Source organism: Pygoscelis adeliae, unplaced genomic scaffold (assembly GCF_000699105.1).
Source record: "Pygoscelis adeliae isolate BGI_AS28 unplaced genomic scaffold, ASM69910v1 Scaffold71, whole genome shotgun sequence".
NCBI classification, from domain to species: Eukaryota; Metazoa; Chordata; class Aves; order Sphenisciformes; family Spheniscidae; genus Pygoscelis; species Pygoscelis adeliae.
This window is the reverse complement of record NW_008824356.1, coordinates 7,732,755-7,748,680: the sequence shown is the minus strand read 5'-3', so window position 1 is coordinate 7,748,680 and position 15,926 is coordinate 7,732,755. Positions and strand designations below refer to the sequence as shown.

Sequence of the window (15,926 nt, the reverse complement as noted above, 5' to 3'; positions counted from 1 at the left end):
TTTTTTTTTTTTTTTTTTTTTTTTTTTTTTTTTTTTTTTTTTTTTTGGCACCAAGACTTGGCTCCCTGTGCATCCCATTCAGTAATTCTACAAAACCCTAAAGAACTACCTAAGGCAGGTTGATTTGCTGAGTGCTAAAGATATAGAAAGTGTAGAGTATGACACGTACTATTTTATAGTAATAGTTTTCTTCAAATGCATATTCAGTTAACAGAAACCCAGGTCTGGCATAGACATGGGCCTATCTATACTCACTATGTGCAGCTGCAGAAAATCACCAAGCCCAGGGGCACTGTCAATCCGAACAAGAATGCCATCCTTCACTGTTGTGCTGAAGCCCACAGCAAGACGGTCTGTCCTTGTGCTCGGTCTGTCGTTAGCTGGCCAGGTGTACAGGATGAGACCTCCACTCTTCCCAAATATATACGTGGCACCAGCTACAAAACACAAAACCAAAGAAAAAAAAAGTATTAGTTACCCATTTCATTTACTTATTTGCCAACTCTGGTAATAACGCTATGACTTCAAAGAGGAATATAAGCAAGCATATGCTTTCATTAGTTAAAGGGGTGAACTTAATGCCTCCTACTGGTCGGGCTACTGATAGCACAAGATGACTCCATGAAAATTTATTAATAGAGTAGATGATGGAAATATGTATTTCCAAACTCGACCAGGTAACAGAAGAGGACAACACATACTAAAATCCTTCTATTTTGTGACAAATGACATCGTGAGCCCTCTTTAATATTGGAATTGATTCCGTATTTGTTATAAGACACACATGAAATGGTGCTTTAGACTGCCCTCTCCAAATTCTCACATGTGTTCTTCCTTCTATAAAATTGTAAGTTTTCCTTTGTAGAACAATGGCTCTGGAACGCTAGATACTTTTTCTGATGGAAGGATATATGAAAGTGAAATAGCTTTTTATCAGACAAAACATATCTGTTCCTTCACCATCAGCCTTGCACCATTAGACTCGATAACAAAAAATGTAATTCCCTCCTTATGGAAAGTTCATCCTTCAGATGAACATGGACGCGAGACTCACAAACACTTCCAGAGAGTAATCTAAATGTGCATGTATGTTATTCAGAATATCCTCATGTTCCTACACACATCACAGCAGGGGAACTACAAACAAACAAGCAAGCTTCCTCTTAAGGTATAAATCACTCAAGAAATTTCTTCTGTATACAACCTGCTGAAGTACATTTTATTAGTTCCTAAATAAAGACAAGCAGCATTTAAGATAAAGATAAGTGAAGAGCTTATCAAGAATGAATGGTTTCATTAGTGCTAATATCCCAGACAATGCCAGCTAGGACACTGCTGTTGGGGAAAAAAAAACAAGCCACACCTGTTTCAGAAGCATGGGATTCAATCTTATATGGGGATTCAAAGGGAATGTTTGGCAGCTCTCCTTAAGGCTAGGCTTGTCTTCAGCTGAAGACTATTCACACACAGTGGGAGACTATCCTTTTCTCAATACTTTCTAAGAATTTTAGATACCTAGTCCACATATTTCCAGCATTGTTTGTCTTTAGAGTGAACCTGGGAATTTGTTCCCTGACCTTGTTTTCAACCTCTCCAAAGCTGAACACTGTCCTCCCACATTCACAAGGGCCATCTGAGCTGAGCAAGACAGTCACGCAGGCGAGGAATTATGGTCACAGATGAAGAAGCTGAGTAGCAAAAGCGTTCGGAGTTCACATTCTCACTGGTACTCAACAGTCTGAGTTAGAAGCAGGATTTTATAACTCAGCAGTTATAAAATCAGCCCCTGAGCTTCTTGTAAAAATACGGTTAAAATTGCTATGCTAGACCCAAATCTACAGGCAGGACAGGAGCAACACTTGTCAATGCTTCAGCCACTTACTGCACCTCATCTTCTGAGCGCTATTACAATGGGTCACAGGCTACAGAATAGTAAGCAAAAATAACCAGCTCCCATTTACTGCATCAGGGATGAAGTATCTGTAGAAAGTACAGGCAATGTACTGGGTACATTTTCCAGTCTGAGTGAAACTACACCTGAAGGTCTATTTTTTCTTCCCCACCATATACCAATCAGCAACACGTATCAAGCAACCCCAAGCAAAGTAAATGTAATTAGATACAGAAAGAGGTGGGATCATCCATGGCTAACTTCTACACTTGCCCACAAAGCTGCAGCTCCTCTAAAGCTCTTTATGACCTGAATTCCAAATAAATACTACATATTAGTAGAAATAACGGACACACTTCACCCCCGCTTGAGAGGCTTCTTCTAGACATCTCAGTACACATTACCAAAACAGACATAAAAAACTCAGGCACACAGAAGGGAAATGATTTGTGAACAGCTGACTCAATAACAGAGTGAAAATGAATCCATGTTTCCTTCCTTCCAGGTCTGTGCATACCCACCAGAACATGCCCAGTAAATTCAAACAAGTGTGTCTGAAATCAGGGTTAGGTAGGAAATTTCACTCATAATTCTGAATTAACAAAAGAGCACATTGGCATACTGGAACTGTGCACATATATCATTTCAGTTCCAGAAAGATTAATTTTACAGACTGAACTCTATCTTCTCATTCAGCTTTGAACTCAAGATGGAGGTTGCATGACTATTGAAAAATATGTAGAAAGGGGTTTTGTTTGTCTGTTTGTTTAAATGCATCCCCAACCATATCTGTAATCTCTGGGTTAGAGAGATAGTTGGAGATGACCGGGTAGTGAATTATCTATGGCTTCCCCCCCCCATGCACAGGTATATCAACAGCCCACTATAAACTACACTACAAATATCCGCCCTCAGTTTATCAGTTTGTTTTAAAAGTTGTGTGTATTGCATTACTAGCAATGTGTTAAGTAAAACAAGATGAATTAACTCACTGTTGATGGCTTCATAGATTAAAACCCACCTTCCAAAACTATTCTCACTTGAATTGCAAGTTCTCCTCCTTTTCTTTGTACTGGTTATTAGGCCCTTCAGCAGCAAAGACAAGCTTGGAAGAGAGGAGTTCACTATTTATGAAGACAGATGATTTCTTTGCCTCTCTAAGCACTATTTGGCTGCAGGTAGAGCATGTCAGTGCTCCTGTGAGTGCCAGTTAGAACCAATTATGTCTTCATAGGCCTGTCATGGGACTTAACTGCTTAACTGAGCTCATTTTCTCCTCAGAGAACACAGATTTTTGCTTCTAGGCCCAACTTGAAGATATTCATTACTTTGGGTTTGTGCACAAAGATCATTCAGATGCAACAACCAGAGCAGCACTGCCCAAACTAACCTATTAACTGAAGCCTGATGGCCAGCAGTTGTTTCCTTATTGCTCAGGATCAGAATTATGTCCATAATGATAGACAGGCCACTTGTTTGTTGAGTATGTCAATGTCCCTTCCCTTCCCCACCTTTTTGAGGGTATACAGGATACCCATTGCCTTGTTTGGAAAGAGATGGCATATTAACGTTGCACCAGTACCACTTTTTTCCCCAAAGTATGAACAAAATAGTCACTGCAGTTTGAAAACACAAGGTGCAGACACCAAGTAAAAGTGGAAAAGGAAGGATAACAAGAGTTACTACACTGGAATCACAATACCCCCCCCCCAAAAAAAAAACCCCAAAACACAACAGAGACACACTTGTTTTAAATGCTTCTATTTGACTGCAGCAACCGTAAGTTTACGGAGTTTAAAACTCCAAGAGAATTGAACAAGACAAACAGTAGAATTACAATTGAGGAAAACAATTGAGGAGATTTCATCTTCACCAGAACTTGACAAGGCCTGAACAACTCTATCTGGTTGGCCTTGCTTTAAGCTGGTGTGAGTGAGCACGTTGGACTAATTTACCTCCAGAGGTCCCTTCTGATCTTAAATTGGTAACTATCCTTTCTTTGTGATCTTGCAGAGAATTGCAGACTAATTAAGCGAAGAACTCAGTTAAGAAAAAAAGCTGATGAAAGTCTGTTCAGCTTGAGATCTTCTCATTGCACCTAAGCTTTGTTACAGACCTCTTTATTACACAAAAGCACACTTTTTTTTTTCCCAAGACACTTTCTATTCAAGACAGACAATGGATAATACACTGTTAATGAGAAGCCACTTGATATTTAGGTTTTGCTTATTGTTCAAGGTTTCATTATATACCTCCTTTAATAAATACAACACCAACTGTGCCCTGAAAGTAGAAAAGTCTGAGGGACTGATTAATTCCATTGTATTCATTGCTACAGTGCTTCACCACTTCAACTATCTAACACTAACTTCAACTTATACTGCGCAAAAAAAGAAGAAAAAAAAAAATCAAAGGTATGAGCACACAAAATTATTTCCCCAGTCAGCTGTGAGAAATCCCACTTCTCAAAGTGCCCTGGGCCAGATTTACTGTACTGATGTGTGAGAACAAATGGGAACAGAATATGTTCAGTGACTCTACTGGGATCCTGCATGCAGAATTTGGTCAGCATTGGGAGCTCAGAGAAGCGAAAAAATACATGGTGAGGGAACACTCCCTACAGATTTAAGCTACTAGGACGCCAGCACATGTTTAGCATACACAAAGCTTATAAACTCATGAACTTATAGTTTGGCAAAGTGGCAGTTGACTTTTCCCAGAAATGACATAACTTGTAACTATAACTTACAACTTTGCTGTTTAGAGATTTAAAAATCAGAGGGATGGATATGTTGCAACACACATGACTGCTGTTATTTAAAGTCCGCATATCTACCTTAAGCAAATTATGTATTTGCTAGCTATATTCACGGACAGAGCTGTTTGATTATTTAGTTTCAGTCAAAACAAAATAGTTTGAGGCAAACACTCATGGAAAATTCCTAACAGAAATTAGGCTTATAACATTGCTTATCCTTATAAAGCCTCCTAGTGAGTTCTGGTAAGAAACATTTAGTTGAATTTAGCACCACCACCTATAATTTTAAATCAGTTATCACTTTTTCCTCATCGCCCAAGGACTTCAAAAACCTATCTTAAGAGTATCCTTCAATCAACGTAGTACAACTGCAGCAGCTATATTCTGCCTAAAACTAATCCTGTAAAGCAGTAGAAAACAAGTCTGTCACATCTGCACAAGATATAACTTCTTTTGTGCCTTAGGGATCCTGTGAATCTCCCCATATTAAATATCCTATCGCAAATTCTCTATTTGCATCTACTAAGCCATGAACAGTCCTTTTTGCCTCAGCTACAGCACACCACATACACTCATTTCACTGTGGCCAGGAAAATGCGACATTTTACAGGTATTATAGCAATGTTTATATATTGCAGGGTTAACTGCAGCAACTGTGCACTGGGATGTGAATATGAGTTTAACATACTATGAATGCCACAGTTCAGGTTTTTACAACTAAAAAGTACTTTTAAGATAAGAATTATAAAGAACCCAGGCCAATTTAAAAGCTACAATAATTATGTGAGTTAACACAGCAGAATTTATGACCAGGGTCCCACATTCCTTCGTGACAACATTGTTGCAGGCAAAACAATCTCAACTAGGGTAATCTCACTTAATTAGTTTTATTGACAACATAAACTTTAAATTACTGATGCAGGCATTGGGAAACAAAGACAACAAACAATTAAAGAAACACTTAGGGAAAATACCTTTCCTTCCCCTTCTCCAGGCTCAACTGCAGCCCACCAGTTCTCCTCCCCATTCCTAGTCTCCCCTCCCTCTGGGCTGTAGTGAGACAACAGGCAGTGCAGGAGGTCGGCGTGAGTGCACTGAGGTTTCTTTCCAGCATTCCTCGATTCTTACTTACTTTCTGTGCTCCAGCATGGGTTACTGATGAACTGCAGCCCCTCAGGGGTGTCTATGCTCCTGTGTGGGTCCCTCCACAGGCCCCAGTCCCTCAGGGGTCTCCCTGCTCTGGGCCGCAGTCCCCTCAGAGGCATACCTCATCCAACACAGAGTGCCTTCTTCCAAGAGCGTGTCTCCAGCATGTCCCCAACAATGTCCCCTTCCACATGCTTCTCCCTGAACCTTCTTCTGTGTCCCCTCCTGCTTATCCTTTGGTATCCCCTCACGTGCATCCTCCCATGAACCCTCCCACGCTACCTCCTGCCCCCAGGGGCTATCGCCCTTTCTTAAACATGTCCGAGCAGCAGCACCATGTGCTCCTCTGACAGGTTGAAGTTTTGGCATGTGGTGGGTTGTTTTCATCCAGGTCAGAGCCGGCTGTGACCACACACAGGGCAGTTCACGGCCTCCTCCCACACTGGGTGCTCTGCAGCCCCCTGCCACTCATGACCCAATACAAACATAAATATCCTGATTATGGTGGTAATTTGCCAAAAACATGAGGTACATAAACCTAATGATAACATCTTCCTACCTAAAATAACATGAAAGACAAGGTATATGCCTTTCTCTCAATTATTATGTCTTTATTCTCTTGCATAGAATTCTTAAAAAAGTGTAACTATTGTTTTACTTCTTAACATTTTTGTAAAAGGAACGGAAACTTACTTTTACATTCCTCAATAAGGGGATAAATGGAAGACGCACGATTTTTAAACTCAAAGACTTGTAAGTACACAAACAAGAGAACCCTATTGCGTTTTCCTTACCCATTGCTTGGTTTTTTTGGACTTCCCCCCCCCTCCCATTTTGTGCCTCCTTTACGGTCCTACTATATTTTCTGCTTAGTCGTAGTTCTAATGAGTGTCTTGGGGTACTTCATATGCTGGTGTAAAGGTCCTACCGTGTTTATTAATAATCATAACCTTCTGCTTTCTAACAAGAAGCTATCAGTTCAACTACAGAAAAATTTGTGATGATGGCATTTTGCTCTTTCTTGACAAAAAACTGAAATTTAGGTTATATTCAAGTAATATTGTCAAAGAATGGAATCAGTAACACATTGTACATGACCGCAGGTAGTTGTTACATGAGCAAAACAAGACCAAATTCATATCAGGAAGGAAACCTTGGTAGCACCTGTAATTAACAGCCCTTTAATCAGCAGCCCTTTAAAGTGGCACTTAAATAATGAAGACCAGATAGTTTATGCAGACATTCAAATATTCCCACAAAGTCTCAATAAGAAAAGACAGAAGTTTTTATAAACTCACAGAAATAAGAAAAAGTAAGTAATCATAGAATCATTTTGGTTGGAAAAGACCTTTAAGATCATCAAATGTAACCGTTAACCTAGCACTGCCATGTCCACCACTAAACCATGTCCCTAAGCACCACATCTACCCGTCTTTTAAATACCTCCAGGGGTAGGGACTCAACCACTTCCCTGGGCAGCCTGTTCCAATGTTTAACCACTCTTTCAGTAAAGAAGTTTTTCCTCACATCCAATCTAAACCTCTCCTGGCGCAACTTGAGGCCATTTCCTCTCGTCCTATTGCTTGTTACTTGGGAGAAGAGACCAACACCCACCTCGCTACAACCTCCTTTCAGGTAGTTGTAGAGAATGATGAGGTCTCCCCTGAGCCTCCTTTTCTCCAGGCTAAACAACCCCAGTTCCCTCAGCCGTTCCTCAGAAGACTTGTGCTCTAGACCCTTCACCAGCTTCGTTGCCCTTCTCTGGACACGCTCCAGCACCTCAATGTCTTTCTCGTAGTGAGGGGCCCAAAACTGAACACAGTATTCGAGGTGTGGCCTCACCAGTGCCGAGTACAGGGGCACGATCACTTCCCTGCTCCTGCTGGCCACACTATTTCTGATACAGGCCAGGATGCCATTGGCCTTCTTGGCCGCCTGGGCACACTGCTGGCTCATATTCAGCCAGCTGTTGACCAACAACCCCAGGTCCTTTTCTGACAGGCAGCTTTCCAGCCACTCTTCCCCAAGCCTGTAGCGCTGCATGGGGTTGTTGTGACCCAAGTGCAGGACCTGGCACTTAGCCTTGTTGAACCTCATACAATTGGCCTCAGCCCCTGGTGACCCTTATGTCATTGTACCCGGTCTAGGTGGTTCATTTACTATTTCCATCACCAGAAAAGGCACTAGTAAAGGAATGCAAGTTAGATAGAATACTGGCATGAAAGCAAGTGAGAAGAGATCAGGCATACCTCTGCAAAAACTCAGTAAGGAGACAAAATTTGCTGCAGCAGGAAGCATCATTATTTGGTCACATAATAAAAATGCAATTCCCAAAAACATGGTATTTAGAGAGCTATTCTGCCCTAGCAAGTGGAGATGAACAAAGTAAAAAGGAAGAGCTGCTAAGACTAATTTCTGTTCTAATAGAAGACTGATAAAATAGATTGGAGGTTTTGCCTGAAATCTGATCAGATTAATCTGATTGCTGCCCCAAAGATTAAGGTCTCTCCCATATGTTCACAACTTATGGTAAACTGCATATTTGAGCACTCAGTTTCTGGTCAGGGAAGCAACAGTGGCATAGCTCTTCAGGCCTTAACTCAGTAAGACAGTTCAACATCTTATTTATTTATGCTTGCTACACTCTTGAGGAAAAACAAGCCATGCTTTGAACATCAGCTCTAAGGCATAGTTTAAGCAAACAATACAGATTGCATGAACCAGAAAAGAGCACCAGGACTTTCAAATGGCTTCTAACTATTTATTGCTCCCCAAAAGTTTATCACGTGGCAACACAGACAATAAAATATCAGTTGATACCGATACACTGTCAAAAGGACATGAATTGGCTGAGTAAAAACGAAGCTTCTGACAGTTGTTTTTCCAACATAACTCCTTCTGGACACATCAAATAGACCACACATGCTGTGCAAATCCATGTTTCCTCTAAGTGAATTTCTTAGGAGTAAAAACATTGAAAAAGTGACAAAAGAATATTTTGAGGACAAAGAAATGCAACAGTGTCTATATGCATTAAGAACAACAATAGTGGTGAAAATAGGTAAAGTTTTTACCTAGTTTTGCAATGTACTCCTGAATAGCATGGATGATTTGTCTGACTTATTCATTAATTAAAGTCACTTGAAGTTAATCAACTCTAGGTGTGCTGGAACATCTACATTGTCTAGAGATGACCTAACAGGTGTTTCCCATTTCCATCTTCTGTGATTTTTTTTTTTTTAATTACTCCTATAGGCGTTGTCCACTAAATGCACTGCATACAGCTTTTTTGCCTCACTATTACACTAGATATAAGATAACATTCCCAGCTACCATTATCAGACTAATTAGGAATGGAGAAAAAAAGATCAAGCAAGAAGTGATCTGACTGCATTTAAGAATAATAAATGGTTTTCAGATTAAAAGAAAGACATTAACAGCACTAGTACTAAGTAGTGTGCCAGCCCCATTCCTTCTGCCCTTCCATATTTACAAAGGCATTAGTCTTGACAGCAGCTATTCTTCCTTCTCCAGTTACCCTCAATCTTAAACTTCAACTACGTTGTTATCCTAATCTTTATTTTACTCCTCCCCTTCCTATCTCACTTCACGTCACACCAAATAAAAAAGTTCTTAGACAAAAAAATGAATCAGGGCTCAGGAGACAAAAAATAAGCTAGACAGACACACCCCCTGCCTTCAACCATATACACCAATGTTCTTACAGCATATGGGATGATCTGCAATATCAGGATATTCCAGGGACACCTTTGAGTTACTGTCACTTGATCACACATATCAAGAAAGAGAAGTCTAGTCAAAGCTGAGTGTCGTTAATCAGAACCACTCTTCCTCCTCGTTCTCCTAAAGACCCACTCTCTGGCACTTGCACATCTCTGCCCCAGTTGCTGCATTTTCCACACCCTGAGTTTAAAAGGTCTATGTCTATTAATAGAAACATCTGCTTAATTAAAAAAAAAAAAAAAAAAAAAAAAAGGAGGGGAGGATTTTGAAAAAGATTACAGAGGATCTGATCAGCATCATCATCTGGCTCACTTGACCATTCCATCACAGGATCCCTCCTAGAAGAAAAGAAAGACAGACCTGATACTTTTTATGACATGACTGCTGAAACATCCTTTTATTTGTCAAGAGCTTTAAATTGCCTAAGAATGAAGAAAATTTTAAATCCTGAAAAATTCAAAGCTTCCAGTCTAATCCTCAAAAAAAAGCAAGCTTCCATGCTTAAAAGGAGTTTTCATGAACTAGCTCCTTCTCCTTTCAGGATGCTCTTCTCTTGACAAACCCTCTGAGACCCAGATTGAACACCATACTCATCTCATGTCTCAAAAAGCAGACATTGTTTCATATGAAACCGAAATTCCTTTCCCACTTTAAAATATGAAGGAGCTGCTTCTATACAAAAAGGAGGAGGAGTTACAAAATCTGCAGGACTAACACAAAATGGAAGCAGCAATTCGGATCATGCCTGCTTTCTGTGTTTGTCTTTTTTAATGACAGCAAATTAACATGAGTCACTTTCCTCCCAGTAAGTGTGTATCAGCCAACAATTGGATCAGACAGTATGCTACTTCTTATTAGTTACACTGCATTAAAAAGATTGGAAGAGGAAAAGGGGGAGAGCAAGGGAGCATTCCTAGAACTACTAGAAGATCCAAGATAGCTTACGCTTGAACTACAAATTTCCCTAGATCAGGGATACTGGGAAGGTTAAGTTTTTTCCCAAATCTGAATTTGCCATGGGGCATGTTGGGGATGTTTATAATCTCAGAAGGAATTTAGGGATTAGTTGCTAGCTAAAATGGACCCAAAATGTCCATAGGCATGCCCACATAAACATAACAGATTGCAACTAGGAAAATATTTCAGTAACATCTTCATTTACATTATAACAACATAACTGGTCAGACAAGGATCTGGCTAGTTCACTGTCATGTCTTCAGCACTGATCCTAAGTGGACACCCAGGGAAAACTAAGAGTAGAGCAAGCATATTTCCTTAAAGTACACACCCAGACTATGAGCCTTTTCAGCAATTAACTCAGCCTCATATAGTTTGTAATCCCAAAGAGATCTTATTTCTAAGTATTTATCCAGTCTCTCCTTGAATGCATTTAGAAGTTTTGCATTCACAATAGTGACTTACAAACCTTTAGCAATGACCCACACAAATCTACCACTGATGCAGCAAGCTTTTGGCCCCACTAGCCAGCTGTGGGCCCCATCAGAAAGGGCAGTCTACATCATCCTGTACTCTATTAACACAACCATAGCCTGTTAATAGATGAAGTGATTATTCCCCTTTACTCAGCGCTTATTAGACTGCATCTAGAATAATGCGTCCAGTTTTGGGGACCCCAATACAAGACAGATATCGACAAACTGGAGCGAGTTCAGCAAAGGGCCACGAAGATGGGTGGCTAAAGTGCCTGCATTGTGAGAAGAGGCCAAAGGATTTGGGCTTGTTCAGCTTGAAGACAACACAACTTCAAGAGGACCTAAGGGTAGTCTCACAGCACCTGCAAGGAGGTTATTGAGAAGACAAAGGCAGGCTCTTCACAGTGGTGCACAGCTGGCGAACATGAAGCAATAGGCATAGCTGAAGTGAGAGAATCTGACTTGATAGAAGGAAAAAGCTTTCTCTTCACAAGGACAGACAGGCAGTCAGACAGGTTGCCCAAGGAGATTTTGGAGTCTGTGTGTGGAGGTTTTCAAGATCTGACTACATAAAACCCCAAGCAACCTGATCTGACCTCACAGCTGACCCTGCTCTGAGCAGGGGTTTGGACTAGAGACTTCCCAAGGTCTCCAGCCCAAGTGATTCTATTGTGTGAAGAATCACCTTTTTTATACTTCCTCTTGGTAAACAGATTACATGTTCCCTAGTTCTTGTACTGGAAGAAATAGTAATCTGTCCCTGTATCTATCCTCTCAGTGTCAACCTTGCCTTGCTGACTTTTATCGTGCCACCACCCTCAGCCTTTAAGTCATCTCTTTCAATAAAGAAACCAGTTGTGTTATCAAATTCAGCCCTCACAACCAGATGACAGATGTCAATCTAGAAAAGGTCCAAAAGGCCAATTTTTTTTGTTTTGTTTTTACACACCACAGAAAATGAAAAACATCATTAAAAAAAATGTACTGCTCATAACAAATACAGAACTTTCATCTACTTCTACAGGAAGACAAAAGGCTTCAAATGACGATGCACTAGAAGAGATCAAAAGAAACTACCAACACTACAACTGAAATGTGAAATTTGCTGGGTAAAAGTGCCCAGAAAACTGTGCCTAGTTACCGTGACCCTTGTAGGACATGTTTACTGGGGTCAAAGTTAACTACCACCCAGAAAGAAACTTCAATAGGCGCAACTGTGACTAAATTCAGTAAAAGTAGATGAAAGTATTTCTTAGCTGCATTCTGCTGCCAAAGAGGAGCTGGAATCTGGATGTATTTTCTTATTTCTTGGTGTTTCCTGATAAAAGAGCGCAGAGAGACGATGTCCTTGGAGAAGCCCAGAAGGCAGCATGCCAGAGGAGCTGAATACAGAGACTACTGTTAGCAATGAGAAGCACAGCAGGATTCATAGCTCATTTGGGGCCTGGAGGAAGAATAGGGATGTTAGTTCACTACAGTTTTACAGAATCTGAGTGGTAACAAAATGGCCTAGATACAGCTCAGGATGGATGGAGGCCAAATTGCTACTATTGATCTCAGCCCATTCAACTCCCCTCCAAAAAGTCTCTTTCTAGTTTTGATCCTTCAGCTATGGTTTATTCCATTAAAACAAATAAACTATCAGGAAAAAAAACCACCACCAAACCTAAAACCAGAAAGACAACCACTGTTCTCTCAGTTTCATTTAGTCACTGTAAGTAGCATAACCCTCTTACATGACCAGTTTGCAGACTGGTCCTTCATTGTTCCTTACACACCTGTTCACACTTCATTAGTCATAGATATTAAAACAGAAAATACAGTTTACGTTTATGGTTTTCACTGCAGGAGATCAAACCCAAATTTTCAGGATTGAATGCTAAAAAGAGTTGGGCTGAAAATATTGGCTATTATGTATTCATCAGAGCCCCAGAAGGTACGAGTTTTACCAAATCTCACATGCTAAATCAGCAGCAGAGTTGGGAATAGGAAGCAGGTTTTCAGAGATCTAACTTCTTGCTGGTCATTGGCATGGGTTTATGAAAGGCAGGTCCTGCTTGACCAACCTGATCTCCTTCTATGACCAGGTGACCCACCTAGTGGATGAGGGAAAGGCTGTGGATGTGGTCTACCTGGACTTCAGTAAGGCCTTTGACACTGTCTCCCACAGCATTCTCCTAGAGAAGCTGGCGGCTCACGGCTTAGACAGGTGTACTCTGCGCTGGGTAAAAAACTGGCTGGACAGCCAGGCCCAGAGAGTTGTGGTGAACGGAGTTCAATCCAGTTGGCGGCCGGTCACGAGTGGTGTTCCCCAGGGCTCAGTTTTGGGGCCAGTTCTGTTCAATATCTTTATCAATGATCTGGACGAGGGAATCGAGTGCACCCTCAGTAAGTTTGCAGATGACACCAAGTTGGGCAGGAGTGTTGATCTGCTTGAGGGTAGAAAGGCTCTGCAGAGGGACCTGGACAGGCTGGATCGATGGGCCGAGGCCAACTGTATGAGGTTCAACAAGGCCAAGTGCCAGGTCCTGCACTTTGGCCACAACAACCCCATGCAGCGCTACAGGCTTGGGGAAGAGGGGCTGGGCCGCTACAGGCTTGGGGAGGGGTGGCTGGAAAGCTGCCTGTCGGAAAAGGACCTGGGGTTGTTGGTCGACAGCCGGCTGAATATGAGCCGGCAGTGTGCCCAGGTGGCCGAAAAGGCCAATGGCATCCTGGCCTGTAACAGAAATAGTGTGGCCAGCAGGAGTAGGGAAGTGACCGTCCCCCTCTACTTGGCACTGGTGAGGCCGCACCTTGAATACTGTGTTCAGTTTTGGGCCCCTCACTGCAATTAGTCTATAGGACCAGACTAGAGCTAGTCCAAAGTAAAACTTAAGAAGTAAAATGCCTACTACAGTATGGATCTCACGATTTTGTTCTGCAAACCCACTCTCACGCTGGTTGTTACTGTAGATGCAGCCTAGTCTTCTAGGACTAAATGGGGCTGTTTTGGACTACACCAAGGAAACAAACTCAGAGTTCTGGGCTTTTTGACCTCACCTCAAATACGACGTTGTCCCTCACAACTACTGGAAGGCCAGTGATGAGAAGAAATGCCTTTATAGAAGCTCACCATTCCCAAGGCTCTCTAACCTTCTCCAAGGTCACATAGCGGGAACATAAAAACAAAAAAGTATCCAGAGTTAATAATACAGCATACAAACTATTCTGTAAATGATATGCAGCTTTTTCTTGCTATTGCCTCCTCTTCTTGCCACCATGACAGGACAGCCACCATTAGGAGAAGCAGACATACATGAGTGTTATACAGGCAATCTGTTAAAAGGTACCATGCCAGAGTAAAAGACAGGCGTAACGGTTGTTTAATCATTCTCACCATGAAGTGCCAATTCTTTAGTCTCTTATGACATTCATGAATGATGCAGAGGGCTGGCATGATGAATGCAGAGCAATTCCGACTGACAGATACTTTCAGAGAATTTATATCCTTCTTGCACTGCCAGGACAAAAGGGCTCTTGAGCTAAGTTATCATTTGTTCCATGAGAGGATTTACAGTCTTGCCAGCAACTCCTTTTACCTTACTCTATAAAGCGTTTATTTTGATATACTGATTGTGATCATTCAAGAACAACCATATCTGAAGAAAGTTAGCAGGGGAGAGAAAAAGCAGAGTGGTTCTGAATAACTTGATCACCCTGACCTAGGACTTCATTCCCCTCAGCCAGTTTGCTTTGTCTTTGGTATTAGTTCTTTCCCAGCATCCTCTGCTATCCCAATTACAAATGTAATATCACTCAAGGGAGACATCTAATCTCCCATGCCTGGCTACTCTTCTTTCAAGGCAAAAGATAAAGTTTAGCCACAAAAGCCACCCGCCCTAGTTCTTTCTTATCATTTCACTAGAAAACACCTCAGCATCACAGTTTTTACACCACACTGGAGTGGTCTCCATCTTCAGCTACAGGCAGCAAGGCCCCCTGCCACAAGATTCAGTGGCAAAGCTGCACCTGGGCCTTATCTGGAGGAGCAGGGTGACACAGGCATGCAACACCACAGCCTCAACAGTACTGGGTGACTAAGATATTCCCCTTGCCATGTGTTGTGGTTTAACCCAGCAGGCAGCTAAACACCACACAGCTATTTGCTCACTCCTCCCCACCCCCGCCCCAGTGGGATGGGGGAGAGAATCGGGGGGAAAAAAGTATAATTTGTGGGTTGAGATAAAGACACTTTAATAGGACAGAAAAGGAAGGGAAAATAATAATAATGATACAAGAATGCACAAAATAAGTGATGCACAATGCAATTGCTCACCACCTGCTGACCGATGCCCAGCCAGTTCCCAAGCAGTGGTCACCCCTCCCCCGGCTAACTCCCCGCAGTTTATATACCGAGCATGACGTCACATGGTATGGAATATCCCTTTGGCCAGTTTGGGTCAGCTGTCCTGGTGTGGTCCCTCCCAGCTTCTTCCTGGCAGGGCATGGGAAACTAAAAAGTCCTTGATTAGTGTAAGCACTACTTAGCAGTAACTAAAACATCAGTGTGTTATCAACATTATTCTCATCCTAAATCCAAACACAGCACTGTACCAGCTACTAGGAAGAAAATTAACTCCATCCCAGCCGAAACCAGGACACCATGATGAACACATCACCATCAAACATGGATTGCGTGAGGCATTTTGGCTTGCAAAAAATGCAACACTTCTTCCTTCTGGCAGAGGTAACCAAGAACTATTAGGACTTTGATATTCAGCCACTCTCTAAAAGTTTTTCCATCACTAGTGTTTTCTGAGAATTTCAGCAGTTACAATCTAGACTAAAACACATCATCATCTGAGAGGTCCTGAGTCTGTGGCCTTCAGTTGCACGGAGCCATTGCATGTGTCACACAAGTGAGGATAATGAAAGGGCTGTGGGCTGATCACATTGATCTAATCATCACAGT

At 41.7% G+C, this 15,926-nt stretch overlaps 1 protein-coding gene across 8 annotated transcripts in view; it reads right to left on the bottom strand.

The window, feature by feature from the left end:
* Window positions 1–15,926, bottom strand: part of NRXN3 (neurexin 3) — a 1,016,594-nt gene that overhangs the window by 262,591 nt on the left and 738,077 nt on the right. For all 8 annotated transcript variants that reach the window (XM_009319413.1, XM_009319415.1, XM_009319416.1 and 5 more), the window contains one exon: window positions 256–437. In XM_009319413.1, coding sequence (XP_009317688.1) covers window positions 256–437 — 182 coding nt within the window. The remainder of the gene's footprint in view (window positions 1–255; window positions 438–15,926) is intronic.